The following is a 19,052-nucleotide window of genomic DNA, read 5'->3' on the forward strand; positions in this document are numbered from 1 at the left end:
TTTCAAGTTTTATGGGTTCAAATAGATTGCCTTTCGTTTACTAGCTGGCTATTGTTTTAGTTAATAGGCTCAAAAAGATTGTTGAAAGATTAAACAAATGTATGGCCAGTGCCTGACCCATAGATATACTCAACCAATACTACTACTTCTTCCCTTAAAATGTTTACTTAAATTACACACCTATCTTAGGTCAAATCATGGTCCCTTTAATAACTATATACAGTAAAAACCTAAAATACTACAGTATTTTTCTATGTTTAAATGTGCAGGAATCATAATCACTAAGAAACAGGTGTTAGAAATCCTAGCTCTACCACTCTCTAAACTTAGGTTACTTTAGTCTATGAGTCTAACTCATCTGTATTATTCCCATACCTAACCAAGTTGTGAGGATTAAGTAAATACATAAAATGTCTTTAGAAAAATGTTTCAGTAAATGTTAGCTATTATTATCATTGCTATTAATTGTTATCACGATCCCTAAAGAAGATTCTGTGGTCTAAGAAGTGGGGGAAATTCTGCTAGAGATCACAATGTTTGTTAGCCTAGTTGATATTCTAAGGGAAAAAGCTTATTTAACCCGAAAGTTCTGAGATTTTTTTTAACTCTAAAATGCTTTTCTCTAGTAACACTAACTACTGTGGAACTATAAGCTGAAGAAGGAGTACAAAGAACATGAGAAATGTTCTGTCAGGTCAAATATTTAAACATACCATTGGAGTACATAGCCTATTTCTAAATATTCATCAGGCGAATACATTCTCCAGTCCATTCCAGATACAATAAAAAATTTTCACATCTTTAAAATACTTAAAGACTAAATCCTAGGGCCTCCCTGGTGGTAGAGGGGTTAAAGTCTCAGTGCTATCAAGCTATTTCTGGCCACTGCGGGATGAGTTAGATTCCTGCCTAGGGAGTTAACCCACATGGTACAGTAGATCTCTCCTGTCTCGCCTGCTGCTCCCCTCAGCAGTGTATTTCAGTAAATCCGCCTGTTCTGTTCCCCACTCTGTCTCTGGTGAATCCTCTCACCCCCTGTACCTGGCCTACACCCAGTTCTTGTATGCATAAATAAATAAATCTTTTTTTTTTTTAAAAAAAAGACTAAATCCTTCATTACCTCTTGTTCAGAAGGATTGGTTGATGATACACAAAAATCAAAGCCCATTATTTTCCAGGCTCCACTTTTATTCAAAATTATATTTTCAGGTGTAATATTTCCATGAACCATTTTCACACTGCTATGCAAAAACGACAATCCTTCAGAAACCTGTAAATGGAAAATACCAGGCATTTCTACATTAAATAAAACTTTTACAACTAAATAAATACCTCATTAAAAAAATCATAATTGTTGCTTCTCATAATGAAATATTTCTACATGTCAGGTAACAATTAAATTTCATCATAAATGCAGAAGTGTAGAGTTCTAAGTTGCCAGGACAATCTAAGCAGTAGTGGGGAAAATCCAGAATTAAGAACCCACTACATAAATTTACAGAGCTAAAAATATTTTGGCAGGGCCTCCCCGGTGGCGCAGCGGGTTGAGCGTAGTACTGTGAAGCTGTCTGCAGCCTCTGCGGTGCTGTTCGATTGCCGGCCAGCCAGGGAGATTCCCACTTGGTACGGCAGACCTCTCCTGTCTCGCTCGCTGCTCCCCTCAGCAGTGTATTTCGGTACATCTGCCTGTTCTGCTCCCCGCTCTGTCTCTGGTGGATTCTCTCACCCTCCCACGCCTCTGACCTGTACCCCAATACTTGTATAAATAAAGAAATCTTAAAATAAATAAATAAAAATATTTTGGCAAGCAGGGAAAAGAAGATCAGAAAAAGATCAAAAAAGGCAATTAATAGCTCTTGATACCTATTAAACAATTTCCTTAAAGATGAATTTTCTATTTTTACTAAGATCTTATTATTTTATTATTTAATGTTTTCCTTATGAAATGCATTATATGGCTTAAAATTCAAAAATATCAAAAAAGAACTACCTATAACCAATAGTGCCCTTTTCCAAAGGATACATTTCAAATAATTAAGGCTAATAATAAACTGTGGAAATATTCTAGAACACAGAAATACTATTAAATTTAAAATATCCAAAAATGAATTGAAGGAAATCTTTTCAGATGATAGATAAAAATACACACCTGAAGCAAACCGTATTTGGTTTCTACATCATAAAGTTTATAATCCTTAATGTCTGGAGATACAGGTGAGGGTAGATTTTCACAGTTACCGAGAACATTGGCTAAACTGGCAAAAACTGGTTCTGTACAAAATGCCAAGCAATCCCTGTTTTAAAAAAGATAGTTATTTACTATCACTTTTTTCAACATTAGCAAAATCCAAATAATACTTCAAATATTAGTGGTCCTATTAACCTACCAACAAGAAGGCATTAATATAACAAATTTAAACAAATAAAGCAGTCAGAAGCTTTGTACATGAGCAGTACCAGATAAATCACTCAGTCTTTTAAGTTAAATGTTATAACAGTTCTTTAAGGCAAAAATACCAAGAAATAAGTGCTATTTCAGCTGTACTTTGAGGTGACTGATATTCTTTATGGAAACCAAAGTATTGATTTAAAATATTGTTACATTATACCTATGATATTATCCTTATTTCCAAAGGCTATCATTTTCAGAATATGCCCAAAGGATCCTATAGATGGTCCACAGACACCTCTGTAGCAAGGAGCTGGGAAGAAAGATTCCTATTTCAATCAAAGCAATCTTACTTTCATCCATTTTCTCTATCATTTTAAAAGGTGTCACAATTTTTAAACTTTTTACTGTTCTTTGAAAGACTTAAAAATTCAGAAAATGTTAGATATTAACATTCAAAATGCTTTACAGAGTAATAATTAAAAGCTTAAAATTTGAAGATAGCCTACTTCAAATCTCAGCATCCCTATTCCTTGACTTAGTGACTCTGGAAATCATGGTTCTGAGCCTCACTTTGCCCATTTGTAAAATGGTAATAAAAGACCCACCTTAAAGGGTTACTATAAAAATCAGATAAGATAATGCACCCAAAGTACACAGCAAAGTGACTAGCATGTGAACTCAATAGACGCTTATTATTGCTATTACACTTACCTAGCATTTGAAACGGAAATCCTAACATTTTATGCCTTAGACATAAGCACTGGAAATGAAGAATTAAAAGACAGTGTAGTAACAAAGCTATACGAAATCTCTTGCGACTGGGTACTAACTGTTTAATGGCAAGTATGCCCTTTACTGTTACGACTGTCCATAATTTTTCTTTTACCCTGAACCAATTTTTCAAATGAAAGCATGTGGATAAGCTCAGTATGTGTGTGAGAGAAAGACAAAGTGCTTAGGTTGAGGAGAGTCCTGACTACCCAGTCATCATCAATGATGTTATCAAGTTATTTATTTTCACTCTGAGCTCATGATTACAATGGGTACTAGGTATTCATGGGTATTCATTTGCTGAACTGTACTGGAGGAAAAACTGTTCACATACTCTTTTTTTGGTTGTTATTTAAATACTCTTAAGTCTTTTCTATAGTTTCCTATGATCCCCAGGACATTTATTTGAGCAATTCCTATTTTTTCCCTGTCTGGAGCAAAATACCATCCTTGGCAACATCAACATTTACGATTATGCTCAAGTTGAAAGGTTCACAACTCTCACCATCACAATAGTCACAAATCAGAAGGGCAATATTCAGTCTCAAAATCTGCCTCCCCCAACCACAGCTACTTACTGTTAATTTATTTCCTACACTTTTACTACCTTTTCCAAATTTAGCTTCCCCAGAGTCTTCACTGGACAAAAGTGTTCAGCCCTGAGGTCCTGATTATACTTGATTCCTTCTCAGTTCTCCCCACCACCAACTGCTCCAGAAACAAACTAACAATGTATTACCCCCTACTGAGCAAACCCTTTTACACCCTGCAGTAACCATCACAGGTTTCCTTTATGCTCTTGCTTATGTCACAAGCTGAAGAAAAAAATAAAACCCAAGCCTTTACAAATTCACAGCATAAAATCACATAATACACTTTTAATCTTGTCTTTTTTTTCCAACATTCAAGAACATTCTAAGTCATCTCATTTAACTCTTCATTCCACCGTCCACTTAACACACTTACTTACATTACTCCTCATTTTCTACTTAAAAGAAAAGAAGTTCATCTAATATCAATGACCTCATTTTCCCTAAATTTTACCTCAGTATATCACTGATTCTTCAACTGTCCTCCTAACATTGCCTCTAAGTTTCTCCCATGGGATGTTACTCATATAATGTCTTCTCTGCTGGGCTCCTTTGCATATATTTTCTAGCTTCCAAACTGCCAACCTACTGAAATTATTGACTATTACTAATAACAGATAATCAAATGTAATGGATTCTTCTCAGTCCCTACTCTTTTTACTTGGCCCACATAGTGGAAACTTTCTTCCCTTCTTTGGCTTCCATGACATCCTTACCTTCCATGCCAATTTTCCTCCTGCCATGTAACAACGATCACTCCTGTTTCTTTCCTGGACTCAACTTTACCCTATTCACTTCAAGTTCTACCTTTGGTACTCTGTTCTTTTTATTCATTCTTCATAAAAATTCCTTTTTTCACAGTTTTAATTACATCCTAAGTATTACCCCTATAGACATCCTCCAACTCTGAGTTTTCATTTGGATAACTCTTTTTATAGAACATTTAATTTGGACAACTCCAGTGTCATCTCTACCTTATTAAGTCATGAAAAACGGAAGTTATTTTTTCCTCCCTAAAACATTCCTATTTCTGTCAATGCTACTGCAATTTTTATAACCTCATAGTGAAAATACCTTCATATTTGAATTGTTTCTCTTCATAATTGCCAATAAATCCCTAGTTCTATACTTATCAAAGAAAATGATGACGAAAACTATCACACATCAATCCTTTTCTCAAGAGACTTAAACTGTGATTATAAAAAAAAGTCAAATATATTTACCATGTTGATACTAGTTAAAATAACGATAGATAAGATACTGATAGGTGACACTACAGACACTGATGGAAAACACTCCGGAAGAAATAGCACAAACAAGCATGGAGTCAGAAAAGCTCAGCACAGGTACAGCAAACAAAACTTAGTCCACTTTGGGATACAGGGTTCGTATTAGTGAGCGTTGCATAAGATACAAATATAAATGTCTTCTGGGCTTATTCATGAAAAGGCAATAAAAATATTTATGCAAGGGACATATTGTTGGGAGGAAAGGATGTCCTGAACAAACTCCACAAACACAGGTTATGGACTCCACCCCCATCCCAGACCAAAGAGATCCAAGACATCAAGGATTACAAATTCCCTAATGCCATCACCACCAAAGAGAGGGTTGCTGGGAACTGAGGGTGGAGTGAAGCAGCCAGACTTGGTATATAACCAGACATGTGGGCCTTGGGCCTTGGGGGCCCTTGGTTTTTCACCAGCTTTCAGAGTGCTACTGGGGTTCCAGCTCAATAGAATTGGTAGGACACAGTCACCAATTTATCTCTCTTTCTCCCTCAGTTATTCATTTATTGCCCCTTTATGTAAATAAACCCTTTATTAACCTTTTTATGTGTGCCTGCAGTTGAGTCTCATTCTAAGTCCTTTTTAAGTGTGTGGGCGAGGACCCACAGTGAGGCCAACCCATTTCACATCGGGTTGCCTTGTAACACTATGAGTATATTTCTGGGTATGCACAATATGGAACAGTGAATATGGAACATGGGCTCAGGAATCAGAACAAGATGGAGTCCAGCTCTGCCCCTTAAACTATGTGGCTTAAGCAATTTATGATCCTTATTTATTTTATATAATTGTGAGAATTGAATGTGAAGCATTTAGTACAGTTTTTCAAATGGTGAAATATTAGCTATTTTTTTTTTTTTTTAGATTGAAAGTATCTTGTGTCTTTGAGGTATGTGGTAAAGCAACAGTGGGTTACTGAAGATTCCAAAGTTAGACTTATGGAGAGATTTAACATATAAAGTAGTTAAAAGCAAAACTGTGCTGGTTGAAGAGACTTGGAAAGCTTGGAACCTTGCAGCTCTGTGTCCTCCTGTTGTCTGTTGTTTCCCTTCCCCTAAAATCCTTGGGTTCATAACCCAATTAGCAAGTCATTTGATTAAGATCTCCTGATTTAAGGTTGATTTAAGAAAGAAGAATAAAGGTTATGAATAATGTAAAAAGGTTTATAAATCTATGATAGGTAAAGAAATATTAAAAACACATGTTAGAGAATCCAGTTAAGATAAAACAACATAAATTTAATTTTATTATCCTCAGCAATTTTTCCTGAGCTCATTTTTGAGAAAATGATAGAGTAAGTAAGGGTTACGAACTGACATGCTGGGTATCAGATGTCAAATGTCTACAGTAGTACCCGGCACACACATAAAAATAGCCCCACGTATTGACTCAGTGAAAAGGATGACAACAATTCTAGCAAGTTATTGAGAACAGCCACAGCCATTTTCAGTTCAATAAACATATCTCCTGTATCTTCTATTTGACTACTGTGGTGCTGAGCACAGAGTAAGCAAATTCAGGTTCACTACAAAATAAAGTATTTTTAAAGGAGAATGTACACAGCATATGCAAATAACTTTTAGGGAAGTAACTAATCCATTAGAACACAATACTAAGTTTATAGGAATTTTTCACTGGCAGTGTATTACATACAAAGGTTTTATTTATTTTTTGTTATTTTAATTGAAATCACAATGCATTATAACAAATACGTTTTGGTGTGCATTATTATAAATCAACATCTGTATATACCACATTAAGTTCACCACTAAAAATTCAATTCTATTCCTTCGACATAAATTTGATCCATTTAAATTGAGCTATTTTATTTTTTATAAATCTATTTTTCATTGCTTGCTCAGTAAATCTCTAATGTAAATTTTTATAAAAATTTACCTGGAGAGGTGTGGCCTCCTTGGTGGCCTAGGCCTGTTGGTTAAGTCTCAGTGCTACCCCCTCTATGGCCGAGTTCGATCCCCAGCTAAGGCGCTAACCCACATGGCGCAGTAGACCTCTCATGTCTTGCCCGCTGCTCCCCTAAGCAGTGAATTTCAGTAAATCGGCCTGTTCTGCTCCCCACTCTGTCTCTGGTGAATCCTCTCACCCCTGTACCTGGGCCTACAACCCAGTTCTTGTATGCATAAATAAATCTTTAAAAATAAATAAATAAACTTAAAAAAAATTTACCTGGATTCTTCCAAAGGATGCTGAACAGTAAGAAGTCGAGGGTGTCGTAGTCGAGTTAACTGCTGGACTCCTCGCTTTAGAGAATCAATGATTTGATCCTTTTCAAATTTTTGATATTTATCGATCAGCTTTTTATCAAAGACAAAAACAGCTACTTCCTAATAAAAGAATTATACAACTAATTTTAATAAAGAATATATAAAAATAATAAAATCTTATTTGCATATCATAACAATCTATCAATACAAATAGAAACAGCTACAAACTAATGCCAAGGAAATCACATTTAAAAGTCAGTTACAAAAAAAAAAATAAATAAAAAAAAATAAAAGTGAGTTACTTCATGACTAGTAAGTCTAAACATTTTTAAAAGCATGAGACACAGAGGAGAACATTAAAAAAAAAAATCTCCATCTTTGAATTCTGGTATCAGAGATAACACATACACTGTCTGTGATGTGATCTCCCCTATGGAGTAATCTCTTATTTAACCAGAATTCAAAAAAAAGTTAAAAGTGTTTAAAAATTCAAAATGAAATAAAATCACAACATACAACAACAAAAAAAATTCAAAAAGCTTTTCATGAAGATAATTCTGGCATATGCTACAAAATCCTGAAATGCTTTTTGAAAGACAGGTTATTTATCAAGGAATGCTTGTTTATAGGAACAACTAATTTGTAAGCATCTGTTGGATGTGAATGACCTAAACTCACTAATTCTCTCATTCCACCCTATCCCCATTTTGTTTTGGGCACTAACTGGAAATAATTTAGTAGTATAGAAAGCTACTCCCTCCATCTCCTCTCTCTGAGATAGATCAGTTAATTATATACTACAGAAACATACATCCTCAACTATCTTCTTCCTTCATTCTCATTTACCCGAGGCAAAATAGTTCTCATCGTTAGCCCATATTAACAAATTAGTCAGAAAACACTGCTATTGATAGCTCATGTATCACCACCACACAATACATCAGTGATGCTAGATCTCCAGAATAAATGCAAAGAAAAATGATAAAACTAGAAGCAGAAATCAGCAAAGAATTAATGCAAGCCTCCCAAAATTCTCTGAAAGAATTTTAATGATTTCTTCAGAATTTCTATGTCCCTTTCAAAGCTTTTAATTAAACCTACTTTACTATGATTATCTAAAAAATAGCATCTTTCCATACTGTTGTTGTTCTCTTCCAATTATTTCTGCTACATTATGATTACTGTTCTCACATACTGATCTGGCAACCTAATCACCTAACAATAGATATTCACTGCAGAATTCCAAACCAATACATTTTTCAAACACATCTTGTTTTAAGTTGGAGTCTTCTTATGTATAAGTAAAAAGGTATTTAGAGGATAGTCTCTGGAAAGTGATTACATAAAGGGAATATTGATAACTCAATTTGAACATCCCGAAGCATTTGTGCACTTTTTTTAGGATCTATTCCATTCCTCACAGCAATTCTGAGATAAGTTATCCTCACTTCACAAATGAAGGCATTGTGAAGATGATAAATATATTATCTAAGATTTCACAATCGGTGGAATGAAGTCAAGATTACAACTCTAATGGCGACATTCTTACCCAATACACCACTAGGGCAAAAAAATATGGGACACCCCAGTAAAACATGAAAAATGTCTTCAGGGAAAGACTCATTTAAGCTGAGTGAGGGTTTTAAATAGCATTCACATATAAACACATAATCTTAGCTCATTTGCCCCTTATGAAATACAGGACAACCAGAGCTTAGAGTGTTATATATTAATTTGAACTAAAAACAAATGACCTAGAAGTTCAAGTTCCTATTTCACCAGCCATGTGCAAAATCTTATTTTAGTAAGTGTTATGCTATAACACATTTTATAAATGCATCTAATTTAAATGTGTTTATTTTTTCAAGATGGTTTAAGTCTTAAAAAAAAATCAGGTGAAATGGCCCCTAAGCTCTTGCACTTTCACCACTCTTGAATTAGAACGAGCTTATTTATAAAGTTCATATTTAATAAACAAGAAACAACACAAAATTTTCCCTCAATACTTTCAGTGATTATTTTAGATTGAAGATGAAAGATTCCTACATAGATCAGACTGGGTTGTCAATAATCTTAAACTCTGTTCTCACTGTTCTAACTAGTTAATTAAAATTAACAAATTTCAACAAAGTTGTAACTAATTAACTAACCCTTTAGGCCTCACACTCAGTTCCTAAGAGAAAACTCTAAACCTGCACCTTTAAACATTTCAAAATAATATACTATCACGTAGTTTCTAATTTTCTTTGACTGCTTATACTACCGACTCTGCTAACATTTACCACTTGTGTAAAAACTCCTGTCACCTTTATATAGATATAAAACAAGCTTACAATAAGAAGCCATGCTTTAAGTGTCTCTGTATCTCCCACCAAATCAATACCTAGAATAGATAATCAGATTATCTATTGCCTACTGGCAGTCCAAAAAACAAGCAATTCTCAAAGCTTTTCACTATCATCTTGAATATTTTTCAGTTTTTCATTATGAACAATTTCAAACATACAGAAAAGATGAGATTTGTAGTATAAACAATCATCCAATAGAACATCCACTTATTATTTAGGAACTATTAATTTTAATTGAAATTTGAACTTTTTATACAAAAAATTACAAAACAAAATGCAGATTGTAGCTTGCAAAACAGACTTAATATATAATGTTTAAAAGCTACATTGCTTGGGCCTTCCAAGTGGTGCAGAGGTTAAAGTCTCAGCTATCATGTTATCACCAGCCACTGTGGCATGAGTTCGATCCCCGGCCAGGGAGTTAACCCACATGGCACAGCCAGACCTCTCCTGTGCCACCCGCTGCTTTCCACAACAGTGTACTTCAGTAGTTCCACCTATTCTGCTCTCCACTCTGTCTCTGGGGAATCCTCTCACCCCCCACACCTCTGGCCTACACCCCAGTTCTTGTTGTGTAAATAAAAATATCTTTAAAAAAATAATAAAAAATAAAACCTAGCTTGCTTCCTGCAAAGTTAAAATCTTGCTGAAAATAAGATAGTTTAAGTAATAAAATCTAAGTTAATGTATACCAATATGTCTAAGGTTCCTGAACAGCAATCATGACCTCTACCAAACTAACTCTCAGAGCCACTAGTAATGGTTTTTGAAACACAATGTAACCTGTGAACTTGATTTTATGAACCTTTCATGACTAGCCAGTAGTGAATGCCAAGTATCATATTCATTATTTTTCAAGTGATTTGGGGATAGCATTCCTTTCTCAAAACAAAATCTAAAATTTTACTTAGATTAAGTTAAAAATACGTCAATCTTTTTTGACTAAATCTTCTCAAATTGTATTATTTTTTTAGAAATCATTTGTGGTTTCAGAATGCCTACTTGATCTGAAAACTACAAACTTGATAATAGTCCTCCACTAAAAGAACAGGGTTTTTTTGTTTTGTTTTTGTTTTTTTAATAATTTTGCAATCAGGGCCTCCCTGGTGGCGCAAGGGGTTAAGCATCGCACTATGAAGCAATCTGCAGCCTCTGTAGGATGAGTTTGATCCCCAGCTGGCCAGGAAGCAACCCACATGGCAGAGCAGACCTCTCCTGACTCACCTGCTGCTCCCCTCAGCAGTGTACTTCGGCCAATCTACCTGTTCTGCTCCCCACTCTGTCTCTGGTGAATCCTCTCACCTGCCGCATCTCTGGCCTGTACCCCAGCTCTTGTATGCATAAATAAATAAATCTTTTAAAAAATAATTTTGCAATCAATATACCCCAAAACTTATTACTGATTTGATCCCATAAATATATTGCCTTTCAATAAAAAAAATTTCAGGTAAACACAAAAGACTATACAAGTCTATTTTCTACAAGACTATAGAATAAAAGAGGGAATAAGAATGCACTGAATAAAAATGCAATTAATGTTGGAAAAATTTAACTGGGGATTTTGCCAATAACTTATTGACAAATATAGAAAGGAAAATTAAGGAATTAGTAAGTTTTTGTCTAAAACATGTACATGCACTTTGCTAAATATTACAGTTTATTAAACTCATCTGCTCAACTAACAGGTTTATTTTTTAAGTAAGCAAAATTAAATTATGAGATGGGGGCAATATACCCTTGTATCTAGGAGAGGCAGGGTGGACTTAAAAGCATATACTTGGGCCTCCCTATTGGCGCAGGGGTTAAAGTCTCAGCACTATCAAGCTATTGCAAGGCACTGCAGCATAAGTTCAATCCCTAGAAGGGTACTAACCCACATGGTACAGCAAAGCTCTCCTGTCTCGCCCATTGCTACCTTCTGCAGTATATTTCAGAATATCTGCCTGTTCTGCTCTCCAACCTGTCTCTGGTGAATACTTCCAAATCCCTCCCCATCGCCCCAGCACCTCTGGCCTACACCCCAGTTCTTGTATGCATGAATAAATAAAATAAATCTTTTTTAAAAAGCACATACTTATATGACTTCATAGATGAAATAAGAAATACAGAACCCATTATTTTTCATATTAACCAGTAAATGCATACATATAGATTATGGTATAGCACGTCTGTTTTTTCACATTGGAGTCTGAATTCACACTTACCTGCTTTGTTGACTTTTTTGTGCCATTAAAAATCTTCCAAGCTAGCCCATTGCCACCACTGGCTATATGTCGACCGACATCAAATTCTCTAGTGACGGGATTCCCCATTACAGCACTGGTGACATCAGCTGTTACTTTTGTAACAGTGCTCTTCAACTTATTAAGCATCGACTCCATGGCTGCAATATTGGGTAGTACAATTACCTAGAAAATAGGAAAGGGAGCCACTGATTATTTGGTTTTACAAGTTTAAGTACTTAGAAGTCCTTATCTAGTTTAAAAAGGTTAATATACTACAGTGAACAAAACAATCCTATATAGATTAAAAACCACAAATTGTTTTTATCTTCTGAGAACCCAACATACTTGAGTGAAAATTTAAGTGTAGCCACCAAATAATTGCTTCCAACCTCAGTTGTCACAAATCAGGAAAAACATTCACACTTCACATTGGCATGAACATTGCTCAACAATAACATGGACCTTTTAAGACTTGAAGTGATACAGAAGGGTTAAATCTTCCTTCACATTAAAACACCTGTATAAAACTTGAAGGGAACCAAAGCTGATTTAATTAATAAATGTAAATTTAATAAAAAGTTTTATTATTATTAAAATATTATTCAACTATAAAATTTGAAAATAAAGAATATTTTCTAAGGGCCTCCCTGGTGGCTCAAGGGGTTAGCATCAGTACTATGAAGCTACCTACAGCAACTGCAGCACGAGTTTGATCCTCAGCCACGGAGGTGACCCACATGGTGCAGCAGACCTCTCCTGTCTTGTCCACTGATCTGCCTGTTCTGCTCCCCTGTATGTTCTTTAATCACAATGAAATTAAACTAGAAATCAGCAATAAATGGCTAGAAAAAAATAAAAATGCTTGAAATTAAACACTTCTAAATAATCCACAATTTTTTATTTTAATCCATTTCAAAATAGTTTGAACTTTTCCCTGTGCATCCTAGTATTCAACAAAGCATCAAAGGCATCCCTATGAAAATTTCGGATGTCTTTTTCAGCATAATTACCTTCTTTCTTTTTTTTTCTTTTTATTTGAGGTGGATTAAAATAAAAAATTGCGGGATATAAGTAATGCAGTCCATGGTAGGACATTTATAGTTTTTAAATTTGTTATATTACAAAACTATAAGCAGAGAAAAAATTTCAAAGTCAATTCTCTAAGCTTCCATCTTAGGAAGCTAAAATAGGGAGAAAAATTAAACTCAAAATAGGGTAGAAATATGGAGCAGAAATCAATTAAACAGACTTAATGTAATTTAATACTACAATAGAAGAATGAAAAAGAAAAATTAATGGAGTAAAAATCTTTTTTTAACCCTCTGGTTACATCAATAAAATCTTACAGAGAAAGACACAGATGACCAATTATCAGAAATAGAGGAAATTCTACAGATTCTGGTCCTACATATATTTTACAGATTCTAAATTAATAAGGTATTATAATATGAATGACCTTATGCCAACTAATCCAATTGGATGAAATGAGAAAATTCCTTGAAAGCTACTAAACTACCAAAATTGATGCAAGAAGGAGTAGAAAGTCAGAATAGCCCTATAAAAGAACTCCAATTCTTAACTAAAGCCCTACCACAAAGAAAACTCTAGGCTCAAAGGTTTCACTGTTGAAATCTATGAAAGATTTAAGAAAGAAATAATCTAGATCCATCCAAATACCTCTGAAAAACAGAAAAGGATAAAATGCTTTCTATTTCACATTATATAGTCAACACTGCCCCTGATATCAACACCAAATAACAATGCAACAGGAAAAGCGCATATCCGTATTCCTCATTACATGTAAAAATAAACATCAGCTCTTCAAATCTACACAAATCCAACACCACAAACAAATGGGGTTATCTCAGGAATGCAAGGTAGTCCAAACATTCAAAAATATATCCATGTAATCCACCATACTAACTGAACAATGGGGAAAATAAAACACATGATCTCAGCAAAGGCAGAAAAAAAACCGACAAAATTCAATATTCACACACGATAAAAACTCTCAACTAAGAACAAAGAACAGAAAAGGAACTCTCTCATCCTGATAATTGGCATCTTTGAATACCTACAGTTAACATCATATTAAAGATAAAAGATTGATCACTTTCTTTTGTTTTTTTCCTAGAGATTTGTTCATGCACAGAAAAACTGGGGTGTAGGCCAGAGGTGTGGGGGGATGGTGAGAGGATTCACCAGAGACAGTGGGGAACAGAACAGGCGGATTTACTGACAGACACTGCTAAGGGGAGCAGCAGGTGAGACAGGAGAGGTCTGCTGCGCCATAGGTGGGTGAGCTTCCTGGCCTGGGATCAAACTTAGGCCTAGGATGTGAGAGCAGTGAGACTTAGCCCCCAAGCCACCAGGGAGCCCCGCCCCCCATCCCATCACTTTCTTCTTAAGTTTAGGAACAAGGTAAGGATATCCACTTTAACCACTTCAATTCAATGTCCTTCTTTCCCTCCCCCTATTCAATATTCTAACAGAAGTAATGGTTAAGGCAATAAAAAGACCGAAATGAAGGCATTCAGATTGAGAAGGAAGAAGTGAAGCTTTATTACCAAATGATATGATCACGTACACGGAAAATCAGAAGGAATCTAAAAGAAAGCTAATAGAACATGTGGCTTTAGCAAGATGGCAGAACACACACACACACACACACACACAAAACATTCTTTTGTATACTGAATACGTATTTTGTATTATATGTGACTTATTTTTATATAAGAAAAAGACAACTGAACATTGAAATTTTTAAAATACCATTTCAAGAGCATGAAGGTATGAATAAATTGAACAAGATATGCAAGACATAAATAATGAAAACAACAAAAAATGTTCAGAAAAACTGAAGTCTTTAGTATATGGTTAAGACTATGTTTACGAACTGGATGACTCAATATTGTCAAGATGTCCATTTCCCCCATTGTGATATAGATTCAATATAACCTAAACAGAATTCCAGAGGTTTATGTAGAAATTGATAGGCTAACTCTAAAATATTACTCTAAGAAGGAGTCCAAAGATTTTGTCAAAAAGGTCCATGGCAGGTCCTCCCTGGTGGCGTTAAGGAGTTAAGTACCACATTGTGAAGTGATATGCAGCCTCTTCTAGGAGTTCAATCCTCCGGGTGGCCAGGGAGCTACCCACATGGTGCAGCAGACCTCTCCTGTCTGCCACTGCTCCACTCAGCAGTTTTTTCAGTCTGCCTGCCTGTTCTGTTCCCCACTCTGTCTCTGGTGAATCCTCTCAACTCCTGCATCTCTGGCCAATACCCCATTTCTTGTTTGCCTAAAGAAATAAATCTTTTTTTTTTTTAAAAAAAAAAGGTCCATTGCCCAAAAAGAGTGTTTAAAACCCTATCACTTTTCAAATCTTCAACTTCCATATGTTCTCTTTCCTAAAGCAGATTTAATTGAGGAAAAAAATCTATGTCATACAAGCTTTCTTTAATCAACTCTTCACAATTTTCTTCCACTTAACCAAGAAAAATATTTTTCTCAACATCTTATCAAAGGATATATCTCTGGATATAAAAAACTTTAAGGGTGGGGTGGGGAGAACAGGGAGAACACAATTTGAATATGTATTAATTCTGACTGAGTTTGCATTAATTCTGACAGGAAGTTCCTAAAAGCCAAAAGAAGTTTGGTAAGAAACACTGAAAGGGGGGCCTCCCTGGTGGTGCAAGGGGTTAAACACTGCACTATGAAGCAATTCACAGCCTCTGCAGCAAAGTTCAATCCCCGGGTAGCCAGGGAGCAACCCACATGGCACAGCCCACTGACTTGCCCACTGACTTGCCCACTGCTCCCCTCAGCAGTGTATTTCACAATCTGCCTGTTCTGCTCCCCGCTCTGTCTCTGGTGAATCCTCTCACCCTCCTGCACATCTGGCCTGTGCCCTGGTTCTTCTATGTATAAATAAATAAATATTAAAAAAAAAAAAGAAACACTGAAAGGAGTTGTGCTTCATTTCTTCCAGATCAGATGTTAACAGTAAGACCACTATCTATCATTTAAATGCAATTAAAAAATAAGATGGCTGACACCAGGATGTATAGGAACACACTTATTTCAATTGGTAAGTAAAAATTTCAGCATTTTGATTGAAGTCAAACGTAACCACAATATACATAAATCTAGAAATTAGATCCTTTGCAACTATCGAAAACTCTTGATAAAAAATTTCAGATACCGGGCCTCCCCGGTGGCTCAGCGGTTGAGCACTGGGTTGAGAAGCTGCCCGCAGCCTCTGCGGCGCCGGTTCGCTCCCCGGCTGCTCCCCGGCCACCAGAGGAGGGTCCCACGTGGCGCGCAGACCTCTCCTGCTGCCCGCTGCTCCCCTCAGCAGTGTGCTTCGGTCCTTCTGCCTGCTCTGCTCCCTGCTCTGGCTCAGGTGAATTCTCTCACCCTCCCGTGCTTCTGACTGTACCCAGTGCTTGTATAAATAAATAAATCTTAAAAAAAAAAATTTCAGATACCACTGACTTAAAAATACACAAAGGAGTAAAGTTTTTCAAAATTATTTAGAGTATACACAAAAATTTTTGGAAGGCCACTGGACTAAGGCAGCATTAGTTTGTATCCTGCTTTCTCTATTAATTAATTATATCTATGTAATATATAACCTACTTTCGTCTATTAAAGACTTGAATTGTATGTAAATAGCAATAAAGACTCATTTTCCCCTTTTAATTAAATGCTGCATATCTGTAAGCAGTTACAAGATGTTGTCATTGGCATTATGAAAACATGTATTGCTTTGCCAAGATGTACTCTATGAACACCTATTGCTAATTTTGATAGGGAGGTGAAGGGCCACCTTACTTAAAAACTACAGATGCATTCCTCTAGCTCTGCCTCACTATATACATATTACATGTCATGCATTTGTGTACACTGGGAATACAGATGTAAAATGGAAACAATTTTGCTCTTTAGGGATTCATTCCAGCAGCAGACTCAGGAAGGCAAATATCTGTTAAATAGCAATTAACTACAGGTATGAATGTACCATGCTATGGGAACATAAAGATAGGCTCAATAAAAGTGTTTTTCAGGTACTAAAGAAGAAGGAATATTACAAAAAGAGGGATTACTGTGTGCCAAGACTATGTCAATAATTTTAAGACTACAAACAGCTTTCAGAATGAAAACAAAGGATGTTTTCTGAGTTAATATTCAAATTGGAGTTGTCTAATCATCATCCAGAGTCAACTCTGCACACAAGGTAGGAAAAGAGGGAAATTCATCTGGCAAATTATTTAATATTTTATTGAATACCAACAATATACCTGATACCATAAAAGAAACTGGAAGAAGGAAAATTGAGCCATGAAAAATCTTACCAGCAAAAGAGAAAGAGACAGAGAAGGAAATCAACCACAGTATTAGCCTACTGTGATCCTATGTCACAAAATAAAAACATGCACAGCGTTTTACAGAACAAAAAGACGAGGAACCAAATCTACATTTTGGAACCAAATTAACATTTTTTCAAAAATGTTAGCGATGTCTTTAAAGGTGAAAAGCAATAAACTAGATTTTAAAAAGGGAGAAGTACAGAGTAAAAGCAGCAATTCAGAGAAAAACAGAATTCCTTTCTAGGAAACTTCTCAAAGAAACTTAGAAAAGCCAGATGACCAAGGGCACTGCGGTACAACTACTAAAATTATGTTAAGCCACAGGTGGGTTTCAGTTATGAGTAAGATAATCACCCCATCAAGCAGAATGAAATATACACAAAGAAAAGGTACTAATATAGCAAGACTGAAAAGAACTTTTTACAGAGTTCAGGGATGATTAATTTTAGAACATATGGAAAACAAAAGCAAAGGACGCTCAGCAACATGGATAGGGAAGATAGGCGACGGTAGTTAGGTAGTTATAGGGGGAGTTTCAAAGATAATAGTTACATAGATGTTTATTTTATAATTACACATTAGACTTTTGTGCACTTTTATGTATTATATATAAATTTTTAAACAAATTTTAAAAGAGGGAGAGGTTTTTTAATTAAGGAAATAGCAGTGAGAAAAGTTAAGAAAGAAGGGGCCTCCCTGGTGGCACAAGTGGTTAAGCGTCTGCACTATGAAGCAATCCACAGCTTCTGCAGCATGAGTTCGATCCCCAGTGAGAGAGGTGACCCACATGGCACAGATCTCTTCAGTCTCGACCGCTGCTCCCCTCAGCAGCGTATTTCAGTCCATTTGCCTGTTCTGCTCCCCGCTGTCTCTGCTGAATCCTCTCACCACTCACACTTCTAGCCTGCACCCCATCTCCTGTGTGTATAAATTTTTTTTAAAAAAAAGTTAAACAAAACAAGAAAGTTAAGAAAGTTTAATTCTAATGACTTAGAACTAAATGAACATAGTGACCAATTAGATAGAAGAAAGAGACAAAAGCTGGAATCCATATCACATGTCCAATTATCAAGGCAGAACTTCTAGGAGACAACTGTTTGTTTTGTGGAAGAACAGAGTTTGTATATGTGGAATTAGAACTGCCTAAATGACATTCAACATGGAGATATCTAGTGCGATTGTAATCATGTAAGCTTAAAAACCTGGAAATAGTCTTTATTGAAGAGTAACTTTCAAGTAGCACACTGCAAAAAGAGTCCCTTACTTCCCCAAGAATAAAATATTAAAATGTGGAATTAGCCTGCATTTGTTAAAAATACAGTAATGGGAATAAAAAGGTTACTGTAATTACATTGACAATGAAATAATGTTGAGTAACTACTGGTCTCCAAGCACCTAGGGAAGACTACACTTTCAGTTAGCACAAATACACACCGATTACAAAGAACTGAAAGAAAAATAAATACAAATGAACTAAAAACAGTTTGTGTTATTCTTTAAAAAGGCATAAATGCCTGCAGTTTCTTGCTACATAAATGCCTGAATGTAAAGTGATAGCACCTATACAGTCTTACATAAATATTCATAATATGAAATCTGGTAATTTGAAATAAGAATTATATTAACGAGTATCCATTTATAGCTAAAGTACAATGATCTCTTTGTGAAAGCACTCAGATCACTGGAAGTTTTAAAAAAGATATAGTTTTCAAATAATGGTTAATACCATTCTTTGGCCTACACAGAAATCATGTTTAATCTTATTCAGAAAACAAAGATTATACCAGTTGGATATAATCATTCCTTTCAAAATACAGAAAGTATCTAATTATCAGGTG

The 19,052-nt window shown here is 35.5% G+C and overlaps 1 protein-coding gene across 4 annotated transcripts in view; it reads right to left on the reverse strand.

The window, feature by feature from the left end:
* Positions 1 to 11,996, reverse strand: part of SCYL2 (SCY1 like pseudokinase 2) — a gene marked incomplete at both ends in the record, with an annotated part of 35,993 nt that extends 23,997 nt beyond the window's left edge. For all 4 annotated transcript variants that reach the window (XM_084255008.1, XM_084255007.1, XM_084255006.1 and 1 more), the window contains 4 exons: positions 1,121 to 1,270; positions 2,150 to 2,294; positions 7,230 to 7,387; positions 11,820 to 11,996. In XM_084255008.1, coding sequence (XP_084111134.1) covers positions 1,121 to 1,270; positions 2,150 to 2,294; positions 7,230 to 7,387; positions 11,820 to 11,996 — 630 coding nt within the window. The remainder of the gene's footprint in view (positions 1 to 1,120; positions 1,271 to 2,149; positions 2,295 to 7,229; positions 7,388 to 11,819) is intronic.
* Between the last annotated feature and the right edge of the window lie 7,056 nt (positions 11,997 to 19,052).

The sequence above is a fragment of the Talpa europaea genome, assembly GCF_964194135.1.
Source record: "Talpa europaea genome assembly, chromosome: 15".
NCBI lineage: Eukaryota > Metazoa > Chordata > Mammalia > Eulipotyphla > Talpidae > Talpa > Talpa europaea.